Here is a 17913-nt window from a genome sequence, read left to right as displayed (position 1 = left end):
ATATGCCTGTGTTTGATAAATATGTGTGAAAACAAACCAACATTATCAGTGATCTGTGATAAATCAGAAATCTGGAGTGTGACTCAGAAATTCTGACCCAAAGTCCTGCCCTCCCCTGACACTTGGCCCAGTAAGCGTTCCATAGCTGGTCTCACACTACAGAAAGCAATATGTGCTAGACACAGTGGCTGAACAGGCCTTTTAGATGGAAGGCAAAGTTACATTGCCTGAGGTTTTGATTAAAAACTAGAACTGTTATGTAATAATTTGAGATATACTAATAAGATATTTTGATTTAAGTGATTTAGAGATATGATGGGACATAGAACATGTGTGTGGGTAGTGTGGGGATCTAGGAGTATTGTCAGCTAAATGTGTAGAAATAAGGAATTGATATGAGGAATGGAGATCAGTAATTATTTGTATAATCATGACACCAGATTTCAGATGACATACAGGCAATAACCCTTAAATATATCATAGATGAGAAATGGATAATTGAAGTATTTGCTCCATTGGGTCTCATTTTCTTTACAAATGAAGTTTTATGATGACAATGGTATTTCACCCTATTACAACACACGACCCATGCTTACTGGAAGCAGTTGTACACAATTTCACCCTATTACAACACATGACCCATGCTTACTGGAGGCAGTTGTACACAATTTCACCCTATTACAACACATGACCCATGCTTACTGGAGGCAGTTGTACACAATTTCACCCTATTACAACACATGACCCATGCTTACTGGAGGCAGTTGTACCAGGATACCCAAGGTTTATCATATTTTCTCTACCATAGCAGGATTCAGTGGTTCTCACTATCTCTTTGTTATCATCATGTGTTAGATTCTTACATATCCAATGTACTCTGGAATTAAACATCCTGTATGCTAAATATTCAAAACACTACAGCATTCTAACCTGCTTATATGCAGAGTAACTGCCCTTGAATTTAAACTTGAATTGCCTCCTTTGTGATTTTATCTTAAATAGGAACAAGAATTAATGAAGTCTGACTGTTTTAAACTGATTACCTACTCTTATGAATAAACTCATTATATACAGGACTTTGGTTGTCTTCCTGTTCTAGTTTTAATATACAACAGATCACTAAGGAAAGCAGGATATATGATAATCATTTTGTCTGTTTGTCCAGGCTTTGGTCCACGATAACCTTGTGTTCTTGATAAATATCTTATGAACCCAGATTTAGTTGATATTCAAATCATTACATCTTTTGATTTTATTGGTTATAAGCCAAGGTTAAAGGTCAAAGGTCATAGGTCATCTTTAACCATTTTCCAAATGAAAAACTAGTATTGTACAAGATTCCTCATGAGCATCTTAACAGTTTAGGTCCTAGTATACCACAGTATCCCGCTGTAAAGTTTGACACCACATTGGTGGTCATTGGTAAAAGTTTAAGGTCAAAGATCTCTGTTGACCTCATTTGAAATAATAAACGTGTACACAAGATACTTCATGAATCCTTTAATAGATTAACTCCTCAAAAGATTTTAATAATGGTATATTGAATTAGTGTACACTCCTGGCTAACCTTTGCTGTCCTTGTACCACTAGAAGTGTTTCTTTAACATTGTTTTTGAAATGGCCTTTTTTATGTATTTTAGGAATAAGATTTTAAAAAAGTTATTAGACTAAGAATGATGTTGAGATTAGAAATCTGTTAAAGGTTGTGGACTTTGTTTGACAGGAAACCATTTATTCTAATACATTTCTTTATGTAGACTGTCAATCTGCTTTTTGCCCATCAGGCAGACTGTAAAATGTCCCCTAAATTCTGACCTTCAACAAAAGAAGTTGTCATCAAACGAAACTTTTTAAGGCTGGGCACGAGGTGATGGAAAAGCATTGTGCTGACATTTTAATTCAATGCTGTATTCTACCCTACACAAAATTACCTGATCTCCTCTAGTGGGTTCTTCCGTTGGCACTTGTTCACATGAGAAAATCATGGGCTGTTAAAGTCTTTGTCACCATGGAAACAAGGCTTACAGGGGTAGTTAGGATAATCAGTTATTTTTATATCCCAACAAAGTATGTGTAAAAAGGTAATTATAAGAGTTGTTGAAGGTCATTGCGGATGACAGCCAATACTTACCTTGTCACACCAAGATAGTGTCTAGGCTGTTTACCCCGCTTTCTAATTACGCTATGTTGTAAAAAATCTTTTCATCAATCGATTTTCGTTTTAGAGCAGACTTTATTTCCCAAAGCAATTAGAACTGTTGGCGACAAAATGCATGTACAGGTGATGCATGTTTCTTCAAACAGTTGATAGGTGGAGCTGTTACATAAATACATGTTATATTGGCATTGATTGATACGGTCCACTGCACCTTCAACCACAACCTAGGATGCTATATGCTGGGCACATGAGGATGACATGTTAGTCAATCTCTCTAGGATACTTTCAGGGTTTGCAGGCATGGTGCAACAATCACTGTCTAGTACACTGCTTTGGCATGTGTTGGTTTCCTGGTAAGATGAACTATGTTGATGCGTTTAGTATGCAACAAGTTTAGTACAATATATCAGCACATCACATTGAACACAATGTTTGTTAGTTTATTTGCTGAGTTTGTTCTGTGAAAGAGCCAAGCTCATTTTGATTTAGTTGAGGTCTGTGTTAGCTGATTTGTTCCACAGTGATGTACATCCACTGTCTGGTACATTGTAGACTGGGTATCTACTGTCTGGTACATTGTAGACTGGGTATCCACTGTCTGGTACATTGTAGACTGGGTTTATGTGAAGATGAGAACAATGTACACCCACTGTCTGGTACATTGTAGACTGGGTTTGTGTGTAGATGAGAACAATGTACACCCACTGTCTGGTACATTGTAGACTCTGTTTATGTGAAGATGAGAACAATGTTCATCCACTGTCTGGTAAATTGTAGACTGGGTATGTGTGTAGACGAGAACAATGTACATCCACTGTCTGGTGCATTGTAGACTGGGTATCCACTGTCTGGTACATTGTAGACTGGGTATGTGTGTAGATGAGAACAATGTACATCCACTGTCTGGTACATTGTAGACTGGGTTTATGTGAAGATGAGGACAATGTACACCCACTGTCTGGTACATTGTAGACTGGGTATGTGTGTAGATGTGAACAATGTTCATCCACTGTCTGGTACATTGTAGACTGGGTATGTGTGTAGACGAGAACAATGTACATCCACTGTCTGGTACATTGTAGACTGGGTATGTGTGTAAACGAGAACTATGTACATCCACTGTCTGGTACATTGTAGACGGGGTATGTGTGTAGATTGGAACAAGCTACATCCACCACATTTGACATTGCACTATAGGTATATGTATGATATGTGTGAATGAATGTGGATGATTCATTTTCTTTCTTGTGTTGCGATTATTTATTGATAGTCATGTAATGGTGAGAATAAACAATTTGTATAAAATGTTAAAGAAAACACATGAATGTACATGTAACATTAATTTCTACAATAAAATGATAATCTAGTCTGTTGAATAATAAAACATTTACAACTCTGTTATATTCAGGCGGTAAAATAAACTAATATCATATTTCCTCACTCACAGCTGTGACGGGGTTTGTAAAATACGTATGTTACAATCAAGGTGTAAACAAAATAGATTTTTGATTTGTTATATATATGTGATTATTTGCTTATTGTCTGACATGTCAGCTGTGACCATATTCATGTTGTGGTAGGATACTTAAAAGCATCAACAGATGGTGAATGATTGGAGAAAAATAGTATTTCTCTTACCAGAAGCTAGAATATTTCATTGCATCCATCTGCAGTGTTTTTTTTATTTATTTATTTTTTGTTTTTGTTCTTGAGGAGGATGTTTGTTGTTTTTTATTTTTTATGGTATTTACACAGCTGCAGACTGCAGAAGACAATTTATTTACACAGAATATTTTTAACTAAGCACTTTCCTAAGAATCATATCACTACTGGATGGGCATACTTGAAATGATGCAGCATTATCACATGCTGTCAGAAACCATTATTTAAGCACAGCTTTAATTAGTCCCTTCAAGATATTGTAAAAGCTTTCTTCCATTTTTAAGTCTTTCTGATATATGTCTATTTTTTAAGTCAACCACGCTCAAAAAACTTTACTTATATGTATTACACAACTGTTTAATGGAAAGTTTTACACTTATCTATAAAGTTATACCATCGCACCCCAAGTGTGAAATGTGCAGGTTTTAACTCATAGTACTCGTTAAAACATTTACTGGGTAGATACAATTTGGGTTGGGTATCAATGGGGATAATGTTGTGTTTGATGGAGTGTTATTCATTAGAACTGATGATATAATTGCTTCATGTCAATTTTCCATAGAGAAGATTGTAGATTCTTGTAAGAGGACATGTGACCAGCACAAATTACTGATAAAGTAAAAATGTATGTCCGGGAGATGTAGGCATTTTACCTGACAGTTCAGATCTGTTCATATCCTTAATTCAACGCCCAAGGTCAGAGAGACTCACTCCTTTGACTACAACTGTGACAATTTACACTTTTTAGTCCCAGCAAGCTTTAGTGATAAGAGATTCTAGTGTTAGCTGTCCATTTGTATGTCTGTATAACATCCAAGTCCATCTTTCCTTACCAAGGGTTATGGTCCATCTTAAACACTTCTGGCTAACAAAGGTGATCTTGGTCAGGTTTTACATTTAGTTACATTTCTCTAGAATCTTCAGTAAAAAAAACCCTATTAGTTACATTTGTCTGGTATCCTCAGTACAACCCCTATTAGTTACATTTGTCTAGAATCCTCAGTACAAATCCTATTAGTTACATTTCTCTAGTATCCTTAGTACAACCCCTATTAGTTACATTTCTCTAGTATCCTCAGTACAACCCCTATTAGTTACATTTGTCTAGTAGCCTCCGTACAACCCCTATTAGTTACATTTCTCTAGTATCCTCAGTAAAAAAAAACTATTAGTTACATTTCTCTAGTATTCTCAGTACAAACCCTGTGTGTATCAATCTCGGACACTCATTGAGGAGTACAGTACAACATTATGACACTAACTGAACAAACTACTCTGGGATGAACCCTTCATTGTTGATTATGAATGGTTACCACATGGGTATACTTTTATCTGTTATTACTTACTTCAGGTAGGTATTGCATTTAAAGTTGAATGTAACAAATTGTATAGAAACACCAAGAAGAACTCTCAATAAAAATTCAATTTTATGTCAACTATTGAATGACCTATCAGTATCTCTAATGAACTTTGAATCAACTGTCTCCTGATAAACAGTTGTGAACCAATACATATATAAGGAATTAAAGGTAAACTCCTTTTCTGTCCCATGTCAAATTGAATTGTATCTATATTTAATAATGAACATTTGAATGGTAATTATACCACCTCCACCCACCCACTGTCCCTTCTCCCCTGTTTTGCAGAAATTTGGGTTGCCATGGTAACCAGGTCACTATATACACAGGCTTTTATGAAAATAATTTAGTCTGGACAACTCCTCCTAAACCTGAAAACTGATTTCAGTGAAACTTCACAGGAATGTTAGGGACCATGACCATAACTTATAAATGCCTGTAATTTGACACATGAGATGTTTCCAGAACCATTATTAAGGAAACATGATGGAGGTTTCTGATTGGTCAAAATTGATATATTGTCCTATTATACTGAAAATTTATATATAAGGGTTTAGAGGGAAAGCAATTACAATGGTACTATGTTTAAAAAACATCTTATGTCATTTAGTTGGTAACCACGTAAGACCCATCATTAGATAGATTATTTTTAGACTTCTCTTAATGATATGGAAAGATTTTTGTAAAACAATGACACCATTTTCGAAAAATGAAATTTTTGCCATTTGACTATTTTTGATTCAGTGATGGGGCAGGAGGGATGGGAGGGGGGATTATTAGTCGACCATCTTGGCAACAGTTCTGGTTTGTGAGAGATAGTGTGTAAACAGTGAAGCTGCATTTTTTAGTTGATTTATGAAGGTACAATGTTCAATACCAGATGTTTGTTTACTTGCACATTTAGTGATGCACTGGATTTTGTCATATTAATGATTTATGTTCGGCAAAAATTGTGTAATAGTAAAATGAAACTCTAGAACAGTAGTTATGAACACTTGAAATCAAATCAGGTTCTGCCGTGCTCGCCTGTCACATGTCTCAAAAACTAAAGAGGAAAAGAAGTTCTAAATAGGACTTGTCAAGGGCTTGTGATTGAGTGATAGAATCTGTTGTTGTTATGCCATCGAAGTGACAGATCGGAAGATTCACATGTCAGATGCGTTACTTTCTGATACTGCTACATAGACAGAGGAACATACAAGCTACAACACGTAACAGTGCAATAGGCTTTGTCATCATCAAAGGCAAAGTCTTTTTATCACAAGATTGGTATTGATTAATGTTTGATGCAATCTTACTTGGCAGGTCTGTCACAATTCTGACATAGTTGACTTATATATTTCCTTCATAAAGCCATATTAAGTCATGCGTCTCTACAAAACTACTCTTTATAGTAATTAGATATTACAAAATTTTATTTGAATTGCTGTATGTTAATTGCAATTTTAAAAACAATGTTGTTCTGTTCTTTTTTTTATATTTGTGGAAATTGTCAATTAATTAACAAAATATTTTATTATAGGCATGTTATTTTAATTTCATTGTGGATGACATTCTCATTTTCAATTTCCAAAATCCTTTGTATTGGTTAATACCAAGGAATTTCTTTCATCTTATCATACTAAGAAGATTAGATATTGTTGAAATTGCTAAATTTCTCATGCTAAAAGTGTGTCATTTTTCTGTCTTTACAGTCTCATGAAGTGCAGACCTTACAAACAGAGCTCCAGCAGACACACAACATTGTCAAACAGCTGCAGGCCATCATCCTCAAGGAGCGCGTCACACACAACCATAATGTTGCCATTCTCAAAATGAGGCTTCAGGAGAAAGAGCAAGAATGTCGAAACAATGCAGCAAGATCAGACAAACAACTAGGGGAGGTAATCGCACATCTTCTCCTCCTAGAAGGCCAATTAAAGAAGGAACACTCTCAGGTTCGCTGCAAAATGGCCGATAGTGAAAAAATCATTCAGAAACAAGAAGAAGATATTGAATCTCTGAAGGAAACCAACCAAAGACTGTTAGAGGCAGTGCGTGATGCCTACGGCAGGAAGGGAAAAAATGGAGTTATGTTATTGGAAAATTTGAGTGATGACAAAACTGGGTCTAGCGAAAGTCTAGAGAGCCCCACTTTAAAGTCGCCACCATCTTTAAAATCACCCCTGAAAGGCAAATGGGGGTCAATGAAGGATAAAATGACCAGAAAACACCGAAGTAGTTTGGATTTAAGTGACACAGATTTTGATGGAAATCAAGGTCTGTTGATTGGCCGGCAGTATGGAAGCCAGGAAAGCCTACTAATGATTGGTAGAAAGTCTAAGGAAATACGTGAAGGACGAGACAAAAAATGTCGTAGTATAGCTGGTTATCCAGACAGCTCACTGGTTGGACTTATGGAAGTGCCGGATGAAAATGAGAATCGGCTGGATAATTTCTCACATTCCAAAGTTTTGAGTGGAGGGATTGGAAATAAAAACCAGCGTGAAAATGTACAGAATACAAATACTTTACAGGTTTCATTGAATGGAATTGAACAGTCCTCTGCTGGTTTGTTGTCAGCAATCTCAATGCCAATATTGTCACAGACAGATAAAAATTCTAACCCAGCTCCAGCAAAGGAGAGACCAAAGTCCATATCAAGCATAGAACACATATCGTCTCATGACAGTGGAGGTACCCCTGATCTTCCCCCACCAATGGAGGCCTACCCCCCACCCCCTAAGTCACCAGGAGCCACATCCAACTCCAGTATTTCTGATTCATCGAACCCATTCAAAAATTTGAAAACTATATTAAAACGGAAAGGAAGTAAGATCAAGGGAAAAAAGCGTTCTGTAACGATGGCTGACTCACCTAGCCAGGACTATCAGGCCGCTGTTAAAAAGCATTTTGAGAAGTATGACATGTCGTGATAAAGAGTGCTGCTTCATTTGTAAGCAATTATGTCAAGTGCTTTAAAATGTGTCTTGATTCTTTGGGACAAGGATAAAGCTGTCAGTGAGGACATTGGTCGGTGATAGAGGAATCTCTGTCCACTTACATTTCTGGTGAATGAATAAGTGCTTCTTAATGTTTGAATGTTTTAGAGATAACTTGTGCCATATTCTGGTTATTGTTTAATCAGAGGAATCTCCAAGTAGGATAACTTCTAATATCTTTCTATAGACAGCCTGGATAAAATCAATTACACTGATGCCAGGAGGAAGTGAATCTATACAACTGTTATCTGTTGCTAAACACCATAAAGAATATTTTGAAAAAGGAATTCATTCCTTGATTAATTATCTCCTTGATCCATTAAACCACCCAGTATTTATGAAAGTGTACACAAAAGTACATGGATACAATCTATTTCAGCGATCCAAGTAAACTGAAGAACTATTTCATTGTTAGATTTTTGCAGTCATTTGCAGTCATCTTCTTTGCTGTAAATAGCCATTCAATAGTACATGCAATATACATTGAAAGAGTACAGGTAAACTTTGTACTATGGAGAACTTCATCAATTTTTTATAGTGATCAGCTGTATTGTATCAACAGGTGTGATATACAGGTGTGGCATACATGTATAGTATACAAATGTGGTATACCTGTAGAGTATACAATGTACTGTTTGGGTATGATGTACAGTAATGGTAAATGGTACTTGTATGCATACATATATATAGTTAACACTATATACAGGTGTTGTGTAGAGGTATTATGAACTGTTAAAAGCGTACAGTTTTGGTATACAATTAGATTGTACAGGTATGATGTACAGGTATGATGTACCAGTGTGATATACCAGTGTGGTAATATACAGATATAGGAATGGTATGTAAATGTGGTATTATATGGAGTTATACAGGCAATGATTTAAATTTAGGTACAATGAAATCTAGTTTACCATATATGGTTAACATTAAGGAAGCCCAGGTATACACCGGTATGTACAGAGTTTGTCTCATCTACATGATTTATGTGCAAAAGGAGTTGATGCGCATGACATGTTGTCTTTCATTCTTCATGCAACTTATATAACATTTGCATATATTTTATGTGAATTTATAACAGACACAAATGGTTATGACCTTTTCTAAATGAATAGTAAGTAGGTCTATTCTGCTGCGTCTTGTGATGTCAAGAACCTGCAGTTTTATACAGGTTTTACCAGTTATGTTAAAGTGTGTGACAAATAAGTACAAGCCATTTCAATTGTTCTTTCATTCATTTAATCCGTAATTCTGTGTGACTGTACAAGCCTAATGAGTCTGTTTCTCAGTATGTTAAACAATGGATATTTTTCAGAACCATATCAGAATTTTTTCTCAAAACTTCTTTATTTCCTGTTTATGGTGTTACAGCGATCACAGAGTTATATCTTCAATGCATATTCATTATTATATATTTTTTGAATACCCGTCGTACTAATAAGTTTGAGGTTGTTGTGATAATCCGTCCGTATGTCGGTCCATCTGCCTATTAAGTTTAGACCTTTACCTGGAATCAGGTATATACATTTATGATATAAGTAAATTCAGGAGTTGTGTTCTGAAAGATGTTTCTGGTATACTCATCCCTGCAGAATTCAACATCATCAGTCCTTTGTCTAAAGTCAACAGGCTTTGTGACCAGTCAATGGATCCTGTGATACATCACATGCCGATTCAATTAAGGAAGTAGAATTGCACACATCTGATGACTTGACATGAAGTGATGTTTTACTTTTCTCATAAAACATTAATGTTTCCTTTGATTACTGAATCAAGAAGTATGGAATTTTATATAATAATGAACATTGTCACAGGTTTGTTTGATAATTGAATGTTGGGAATCCTTTAAATACTCTAAAGGATTTTTCATTTGTCAACTTGATTGAAACCCATTTTATAATACAATAAATGTATTGATTTGGATTTATATTACATGTGTTGTCTCCCTTGTACCTCACTGACTACACTGTATGATAGAAATAAGGTGATATTTCTCCTCATAGAAAACAAGAGTAGTTGTGTCTGATTTTAATCAAATTAAATGCTAACATGTGAAAATTTTTAATCTTATGAAGCCATTTGTTCTTAACATCTTTCTGCAGGGCTGGTGAATATATAATGGCCTTGCCCGTTTGGCTTTCTCAAGAAAAGGAAACTAATGTTGCACTTCAAAATCCCTTGGCAGTTATCAGGATATTAATTTTATAGGATCAAATTCCAATTGATGATTAAATTCTACTTCATTGATCCTGGAGATATCACTTGTCCAGATAACAGAAATGTTTTGATTCACGGGTTCCTTTGTAAACTGTGGTACAACTCTCTTGTGGTATTTATCTAGCAATAAGCCCATGTCTGATGATAGGCCCACCCAAATATTTTGTAGTTTCGTTACAAATGACTACATATGCTAAATGGTTGTCCTGTAATAAGCCCACCTTTTATGTTAGTGGGCCATTTTAAACTTATTGCAGGATAAAGAGAGACTGCAATGGCTGTGGCCATTGGTTAAGGCATAATTCTGTCTTTATCACTATCCCTCCACATCTGGGCCACAAGTCCCAGGCCTACTTAGGACATTCGATAGGTACTAGCCACAGGTTGGTGATTTTTCTCTAGGAACTCTAGCTTTTCCTCCACCGACCAAACCTGGCTCCTCATTAAAGAACACTTGCTATTATTAGGACATAAAGTAACAGCAAAGTGCTGGATAAACAGAGTCATTTTCATCACTGGGTTTTATTAATGTCTCACCCTCACATTGTAGATAAAAGTCACCATCTACAAACTATCCACATGGTACTGTTAATCCTTTTACTTTCACTTTATTGTGTTGACTATATGATGTGGCTGTAGGTTTTAATCATGTATACAGATCTTAACAATGGAGGATACAGTTTCTCAAATTTATAAGTAAATTTCAATGAAGAAAACCAACATTGGTGAAAAATAAAACTCGCCTATAGGACTGCTCATAGATTAGTGCAAAAAGTGATATATATATTTTACAATACTACATGATGTGCTTAGATTGTGAATGTAAGATGAGTGACATGGTAATGCTTTGTGAATTGGATATGGTTTTACTGTCAGTTAAGTACTATGTTGCTGTGTAAAATGTACATGGTGTTGCTGTGTAAAATGTACATGGTGTTGCTGTGTAAAATGTACATGGTTTTGCTGATATATATAATATGACATACTGGTAAGGATTTGATATGATCACTTCTATTTATATCATCAATTCATAGAAATTTTGTTCAGTAGAAAATAAAATCCTGTGCTTTGAACTGTTTCATCTTTGTCCTGTGTATTAATACAGCCTTTTAGAGGTCAATTACACAACCATTTAACACATTTGACCACAAAAAACTCCAATGTTTGATTAACACAGGTAAGCTAAGGTGAAGGTGTGTAGAGTTTGGTTGAATGTTTATATATTTTTATATCAGTTATTTATACCGTGTAATTAGCGGACATTAGATATATTTTAGTAAAGTGTTTAACACTTCAAAAACATGGAAGAATATCTATTAGATAAATGAGACAACAAACAGGTAATTGCTTTAGGTAATCAATATATAATGTCAATTTTAGAGAGATGAAATGTTAAAACATATAGAATATCTAAATATATAAAAAGTGACAAATATAACTGAAATGTACATAATTTAGTGCAGATAATTAGTAAAATGATAAATTTGTGCATCAGTATCGAGTGCTATTTATAAACACTATCTAGAAGCGACCTTTAGTGCAATCATTACTCAGTACAATGATTTCACCATGAAATGCACTTTAATACTAATTATATGACGTAAATGATATTTCAGCTGAAATCTGTAGTTTTACATTAATGTTATTGATTAAAAGTCCTTTTAACTTGATGGATCTTTAAAACTTTCTTTTATCATTGATTTTAAATGGCAATGACTGATGTTTGACCACTGGGTTGGTGACACTAATTATAAACACAAGCACGAATAAGATATTCTTAGTTTGAGTTAATAGAATGCATCGCATGCCAGTTTTGTTGGTTGGGAATCTAACTATTCTCATCCTAATTAATGTAAACTTATCCTTTCTTTACTGAATTTAAAATTAATCCCGGAATGCTATTATTGAAAACGTTCTGTACTTACAGTGATGGGTCACCTTAAGAATTCAAGGGTTCAGTTTTCAATGAAAATTGAGCTTTTGTTCTTTTTTTTTCCCTTTTCATTGACATGTTTCAGGCATTAAATCTTTAAATTGCATTACTTGTACTGTTTGGAATGTATAGAAATTTTAATGGCACGTCAATCTCATTTGGATGTCTTGTGTTACTGTGGTATCTGCTAACATCTATCCCGATGGACTATATCTAACAGCAAGGTCAAGGTTGTTGATCGCGTGATGTTAACTTCAGCTCTACAAGCTGTTTCACAGTAAATAAATAAAGGGGAGTAATTTTTTCCTGTATCGAATGAAAACCCATAACATTATATCGTATCATCTGTTACCTGTCCATTTGTACTACTTTGTAAAGCAGTCACAAAATAGTAATAACTTCAGTAAAATTTTACAAAATAATGAAAGATTGAATATCAAATATGTAAGAAATTATCTACATATACAACCAAAATGGAAAATAAAGTGTCACCAACAAGTTGAAATTTTATGACTTTGGCTTTAAAGAGTTTTCAGCCCTAAATATCCATTTCATTGTGACGAAACATTAAACCAGCAATAAAGCTATAAAGAACTAAAAGAAATTTACCATTTAGTGTCATAGGTTGAAGGTCAAGGTCACTGTTACTGTCAACTGAAATTCTTTGCCATCTCAGTACTGGCTTCATTTTCATGCTGATTTAGATGAAATTTTATACAAGTGTTTTGTACACCAAGAAAAAAAATTGTCACTGGCATTCATGTGTTTTAGATTTAGATTAGCAGTAAACACGTTTCCACTTATATCACATTTAACAAGAAGCTTTGATGAAACTTGAATACCTGGGTAATTTAAGCACAAAACAAATCAACTGATATTTGCTGCATCAGACCCACCTGACTGTTGGTTAAACAACTACATTTTCTTCAAGAGAAGTTAACTTTAAAAACATTCCTTAATTGAATTGATTAATTTGACAGAAATTAATTCTCATTATAACACTTATATTACTTCTCAATAACGAGCCATTTGAGCATATTAATATCATTACGTGATATAAACAATTTCCTCATTCTGTCTATAAACAGATACCATGATTGTTCAAATTTAATAATCAAACATCACACTTTAATCATCTACTGGTTATAAGAACTTTTATTCTATAATTAAACTCAATTTGATTTTGACAATACATGCATGTTGGAAATTATTTTGATAGCTAGTCAGTAATAAAAATATATTTGTGCCACTTTATAGGAAATCAGGCTTTTATGTCTCCAGGGTAATTTCAGAGGCATTAAACATACAAAAGGCCTTGTTTATTAATGAAGGTATGAGAGAATGGATGTTTATGATGTTAGGGCTGTAAATATACAATCCCCATGTAGATCATAGTTGTGTGGTAGATCATGGACCATCTTGTGCTGTCTTTATTGTGTCCTTGGACAAGACAATTTTACTTCAGTACCCTTAGATAACATACCATGGGCCTCCCACATGGTGTTCAGAGAGGTAACTTACAAAGAAAACCTGCCTCAAAAATTCTTATGACTTTGAGGTGATAAACTGGAAAAAACAAAATCAGATAACTTAAAGTGTGATGTTATACCCCTTGTGTGCCACCCTTTAAAAGAAAGACATGCGATCAATATATATATATATATATATTGATATTACAATAACGGGTATTAGTTCCATTTCACCACTGTTTCTGTTCTTTTTTTTATATTTTTATGAGTGGTTGGGTGGCGTAGTGGTAACACACTTGCCTTTCACCGAGGCATTTGGGATTCAATTTCCCATAAGGATGTGAAAAGGTATGGTGTCACCTATCCAACCACATGGGTTTTCCCAGGGTATTACTGTCTCCTCCCACAGTAAGATCCCCCTAAGAGCCAGAAAGAGTGATTAATATTGGCTTAATGCTTGTCCTGCAATTATTGTAAAATAGATAAAGTTTATATATTCATGTATTTCATGATATTTTGCTGAAGATCATCTTTTATTGTTGATGTTTTTATTATGATTTAGCATCAATCACAAATAAAACAATTACATAATCAATAACTTTTGTTATGTCTTTTATGATTGGATAGATATAAATATATGGGGGATACTACATATAAATATGGGGGATACTACATATAAATATGGGGGATACTACATATAAATATGGGGGATACTACATATAAATATGGGGGATACTACATATAAATATGGGGGATACTACATATAAATATGGAGGATACTACACTACATATAAATATGGGGGATACTACATATAAATATGGGGGATACTACATATAAATATGGGGGATACTACATATAAATATGGGGGATACTACACTACATATAAATATGGGGGATACTACATATAAATATGGGGGATACTACACTACATATACATATGGGGGATACTACATATAAATATGGGGGATACTACATATAAATATGGGGGATACTACATATAAATATGGGGGATACTACACTACATATAAATATGGGGGATACTACATATAAATATGGGGGATACTACATATAAATATGGGGGATACTACACTACATATAAATATGGGGGATACTACATATAAATATGGGGGATACTACATATAAATATGGGGGATACTACATATAAATATGGGGGATACTACATATAAATATGGGGGATACTACATATAAATATGGGGGATACTACACTACATATAAATATGGGGGATACTACATATAAATATGGGGGATACTACATATAAATATGGGGGATACTACACTACATATAAATATGGGGGATACTACATATAAATATGGGGGATACTACATATAAATATGGGGGATACTACATATAAATATGGGGGATACTACATATAAATATGGGGGATACTACACTACATATAAATATAGGGGGATACTACATATAAATATGGGGGATACTACATATAAATATGGGGGATACTACATATAAATATGGGGGATACTACATATAAATATGGGGGATACTACATATAAATATGGGGGATACTACACTACATATAAATATGGGGGATACTACATATAAATATGAGGGATACTACATATAAATATGGGGGATACTACATATAAATATGGGGGATATTTAAATTATGGAATTGGAAAACTTTGCTGAAGATTGAAACTATTTTGACAGACATCGGGGAAAAAATGAAGACTGCTCCAGCAGTAAAATGCACCAACAGAGTAATATCTTGTATAGTGTACATAGTTCTTGAACAATTTTGTTGCCATGCTTTGGAAATTTGTGAAAATTGTAATAATTTACCTATTTGTTTCTAATCAGTTTCCACAGTGAGAACTTAACCACCACAAAAATCACCACTAGAATGATAGCATGATAAATGGACGAAGTTTCAGTTAGAGATCTTGAATATTATTGACATTTTACTCTGGAAACAGCAAAATTTGTAGTTTTACATGTTTCCATGGTAACAAAAAAATAATTACAAGGGGTTAAGAAAATTGGAACTCCTCCACAGCGAAAAAAAGGACTACCAGATTGCTGGCTCCATTGATAGTTGTACAAACTTTCAGATAGTTATCTTGATCTGCTATTGAATCGTGCTTCAGACAACTGTAATTTGTAAATTTGCCTCTCTGTTTCCATGGTATCAAAAAAAATATTTGAATAAAGAATAGCAAAAGGCATCGCTAGAGTACTTGCTTGAATAACTGTACAAAGCTCGGATTTGAAAAATGCTCATGTAGAGACACTCGGACAGCCCAATTCAATGACCCCCTGCAAGCACATTTCATTTTGGATAAAAACAAATAAAACAAATTTATGATATGAGGACATCTGCTATGAGTTTACCTGTATAACCTATATAACAGGAGGAATATGTTTATAGAAATTATTTATGATTGTGTTACATGTTACATACACAAAATATATGCCTGTCGTATTATCTGATCCTATCATTAATTGTGACTTGATTGGCTGCGATCAGTCTCTCTTGAACAATTCCAGGAACTGTCCAGTCAGTCTCTCTTGAACTAATCCAGAAACTGTCCAATCAGTCTCTCTTGAACAATTCCAGAAACTGTCCAATCAGTCTCCCTTGAACTAATCCAGAAACTGTCCAATCAGTCTCCCTTGAACTAATCCAGAAACTGTCCAGTCAGTCTCTCTTGAACTAATCCAGAAACTGTCCAATCAGTCTCTCTTGAACTAATCCAGAAACTGTCCAATCAGTCTCCCTTGAACTAATCTAGATACTAACTGTCCAATCAGTCTCTCTTGAACAATTCCAGAAACTGTCCAATCAGTCTCCCTTGAACTAATCTAGATACTAACTGTCCAATCAGTCTCCCTTGAACTAATCCAGAAACTGTCCAATCAGTCTCCCTTGAACTAATCCAGAAACTGTCCAATCAGTCTCCCTTGAACTAATCCAGAAACTGTCCAATCAGTCTCCCTTGAACTAATCTAGATACTAACTGTCCAATCAGTCTCTCTTGAACTAATCTAGATACTAACTGTCCAATCAGTCTCTCTTGAACTAATCTAGATACTAACTGTCCAATCAGTCTCTCTTGAACTAATCCAGAAACTGTCCAATCAGTCTCCCTTGAACTAATCTAGATACTAACTGTCCACTCAGTCTCCCTTGAACTAATCTAGATACTAACTGTCCAATCAGTCTCCCTTGAACTAATCTAGATACTAACTGTCCAATCAGTCTCTCTTGAACTAATCCAGAAACTATCCAATCAGTCTCCCTTGAACTAATCTAGATACTAACTGTCCAATCAGTCTCTCTTGAACAATTCCAGAAACTATCCAATCAGTCTCCCTTGAACTAATCTAGATACTAACTAACTGTCCAATCAACTAATTCCAGAAACTCTCTCTCCCTTGAACTAATCTAGATACTAACTGTCCAATCAGTCTCTCTTGAACTAATCCAGAAACTGTCCAATCAGTCTCTCTTGAACTAATCCAGAAACTGTCCAATCAGTCTCTCTTGAACTAATCTAGATACTAACTGTCCAATCAGTCTCTCTTGAACTAATCTAGATACTAACTGTCCAATCAGTCTCTCTTGAACTAATCTAGATACTAACTGTCCAATCAGTCTCTTGAACTAATCCAGATAACTGTCCAATCAGTCTCTCCTTGAACTAATCCAGATACTAACTGTCCACTGTCCAATCAGAAACTCTCTCTTGAACTAATCTAGATAAACTGTCCAATCAGTCTCTCTTGAACTAATCCAGTCTCTCTTGAGAAATCTCTCCCTTGAACTAATCTAGATACTAACTGTCCAATCAGTCTCCCTTGAACTAATCTAGATACTAACTGTCCAATCAGTCTCTCTTGAACTAATCCAGAAACTGTCCAATCAGTCTCTCTTGAACTAATCTAGATACTAACTGTCCAATCAGTCTCTCTTGAACTAATTCAGAAACTGTCCAATCAGTCTCCCTTGAACTAATCTAGATACTAACTGTCCAATCAGTCTCTCTTGAACTAATCCAGAAACTATCCAATCAGTCTCCCTTGAACTAATCTAGATACTAACTGTCCAATCAGTCTCTCTTGAACTAATCCAGAAACTGTCCAATCAGTCTCCCTTG

The 17913-nt window shown here is 34.8% G+C and overlaps 1 protein-coding gene across 1 annotated transcript in view; it reads left to right on the top strand.

Annotated features, from left to right (window-relative positions):
* The window catches only part of LOC132544657 (uncharacterized protein DDB_G0284459-like), a 49456-nt gene extending 39789 nt beyond the window's left edge, over window positions 1–9667 (top strand). Inside the window, exon 3 of the mRNA XM_060208280.1 lies at window positions 6873–9667. Within this exon, the coding sequence (XP_060064263.1) occupies window positions 6873–8093 (1221 nt within the window). The 3' untranslated portion in view covers window positions 8094–9667. The remainder of the gene's footprint in view (window positions 1–6872) is intronic.
* The last annotated feature ends 8246 nt before the right edge of the window (window positions 9668–17913 follow it).

This window comes from Ylistrum balloti, unplaced genomic scaffold (genome assembly GCF_031769215.1).
Source record: "Ylistrum balloti isolate Yb309-2 unplaced genomic scaffold, AGI_CSIRO_Ybal_v1 Utg369806, whole genome shotgun sequence".
In the NCBI taxonomy this organism is placed as follows: Eukaryota; Metazoa; Mollusca; class Bivalvia; order Pectinida; family Pectinidae; genus Ylistrum; species Ylistrum balloti.
This window is presented reverse-complemented; position numbering and strand designations above follow the sequence as displayed.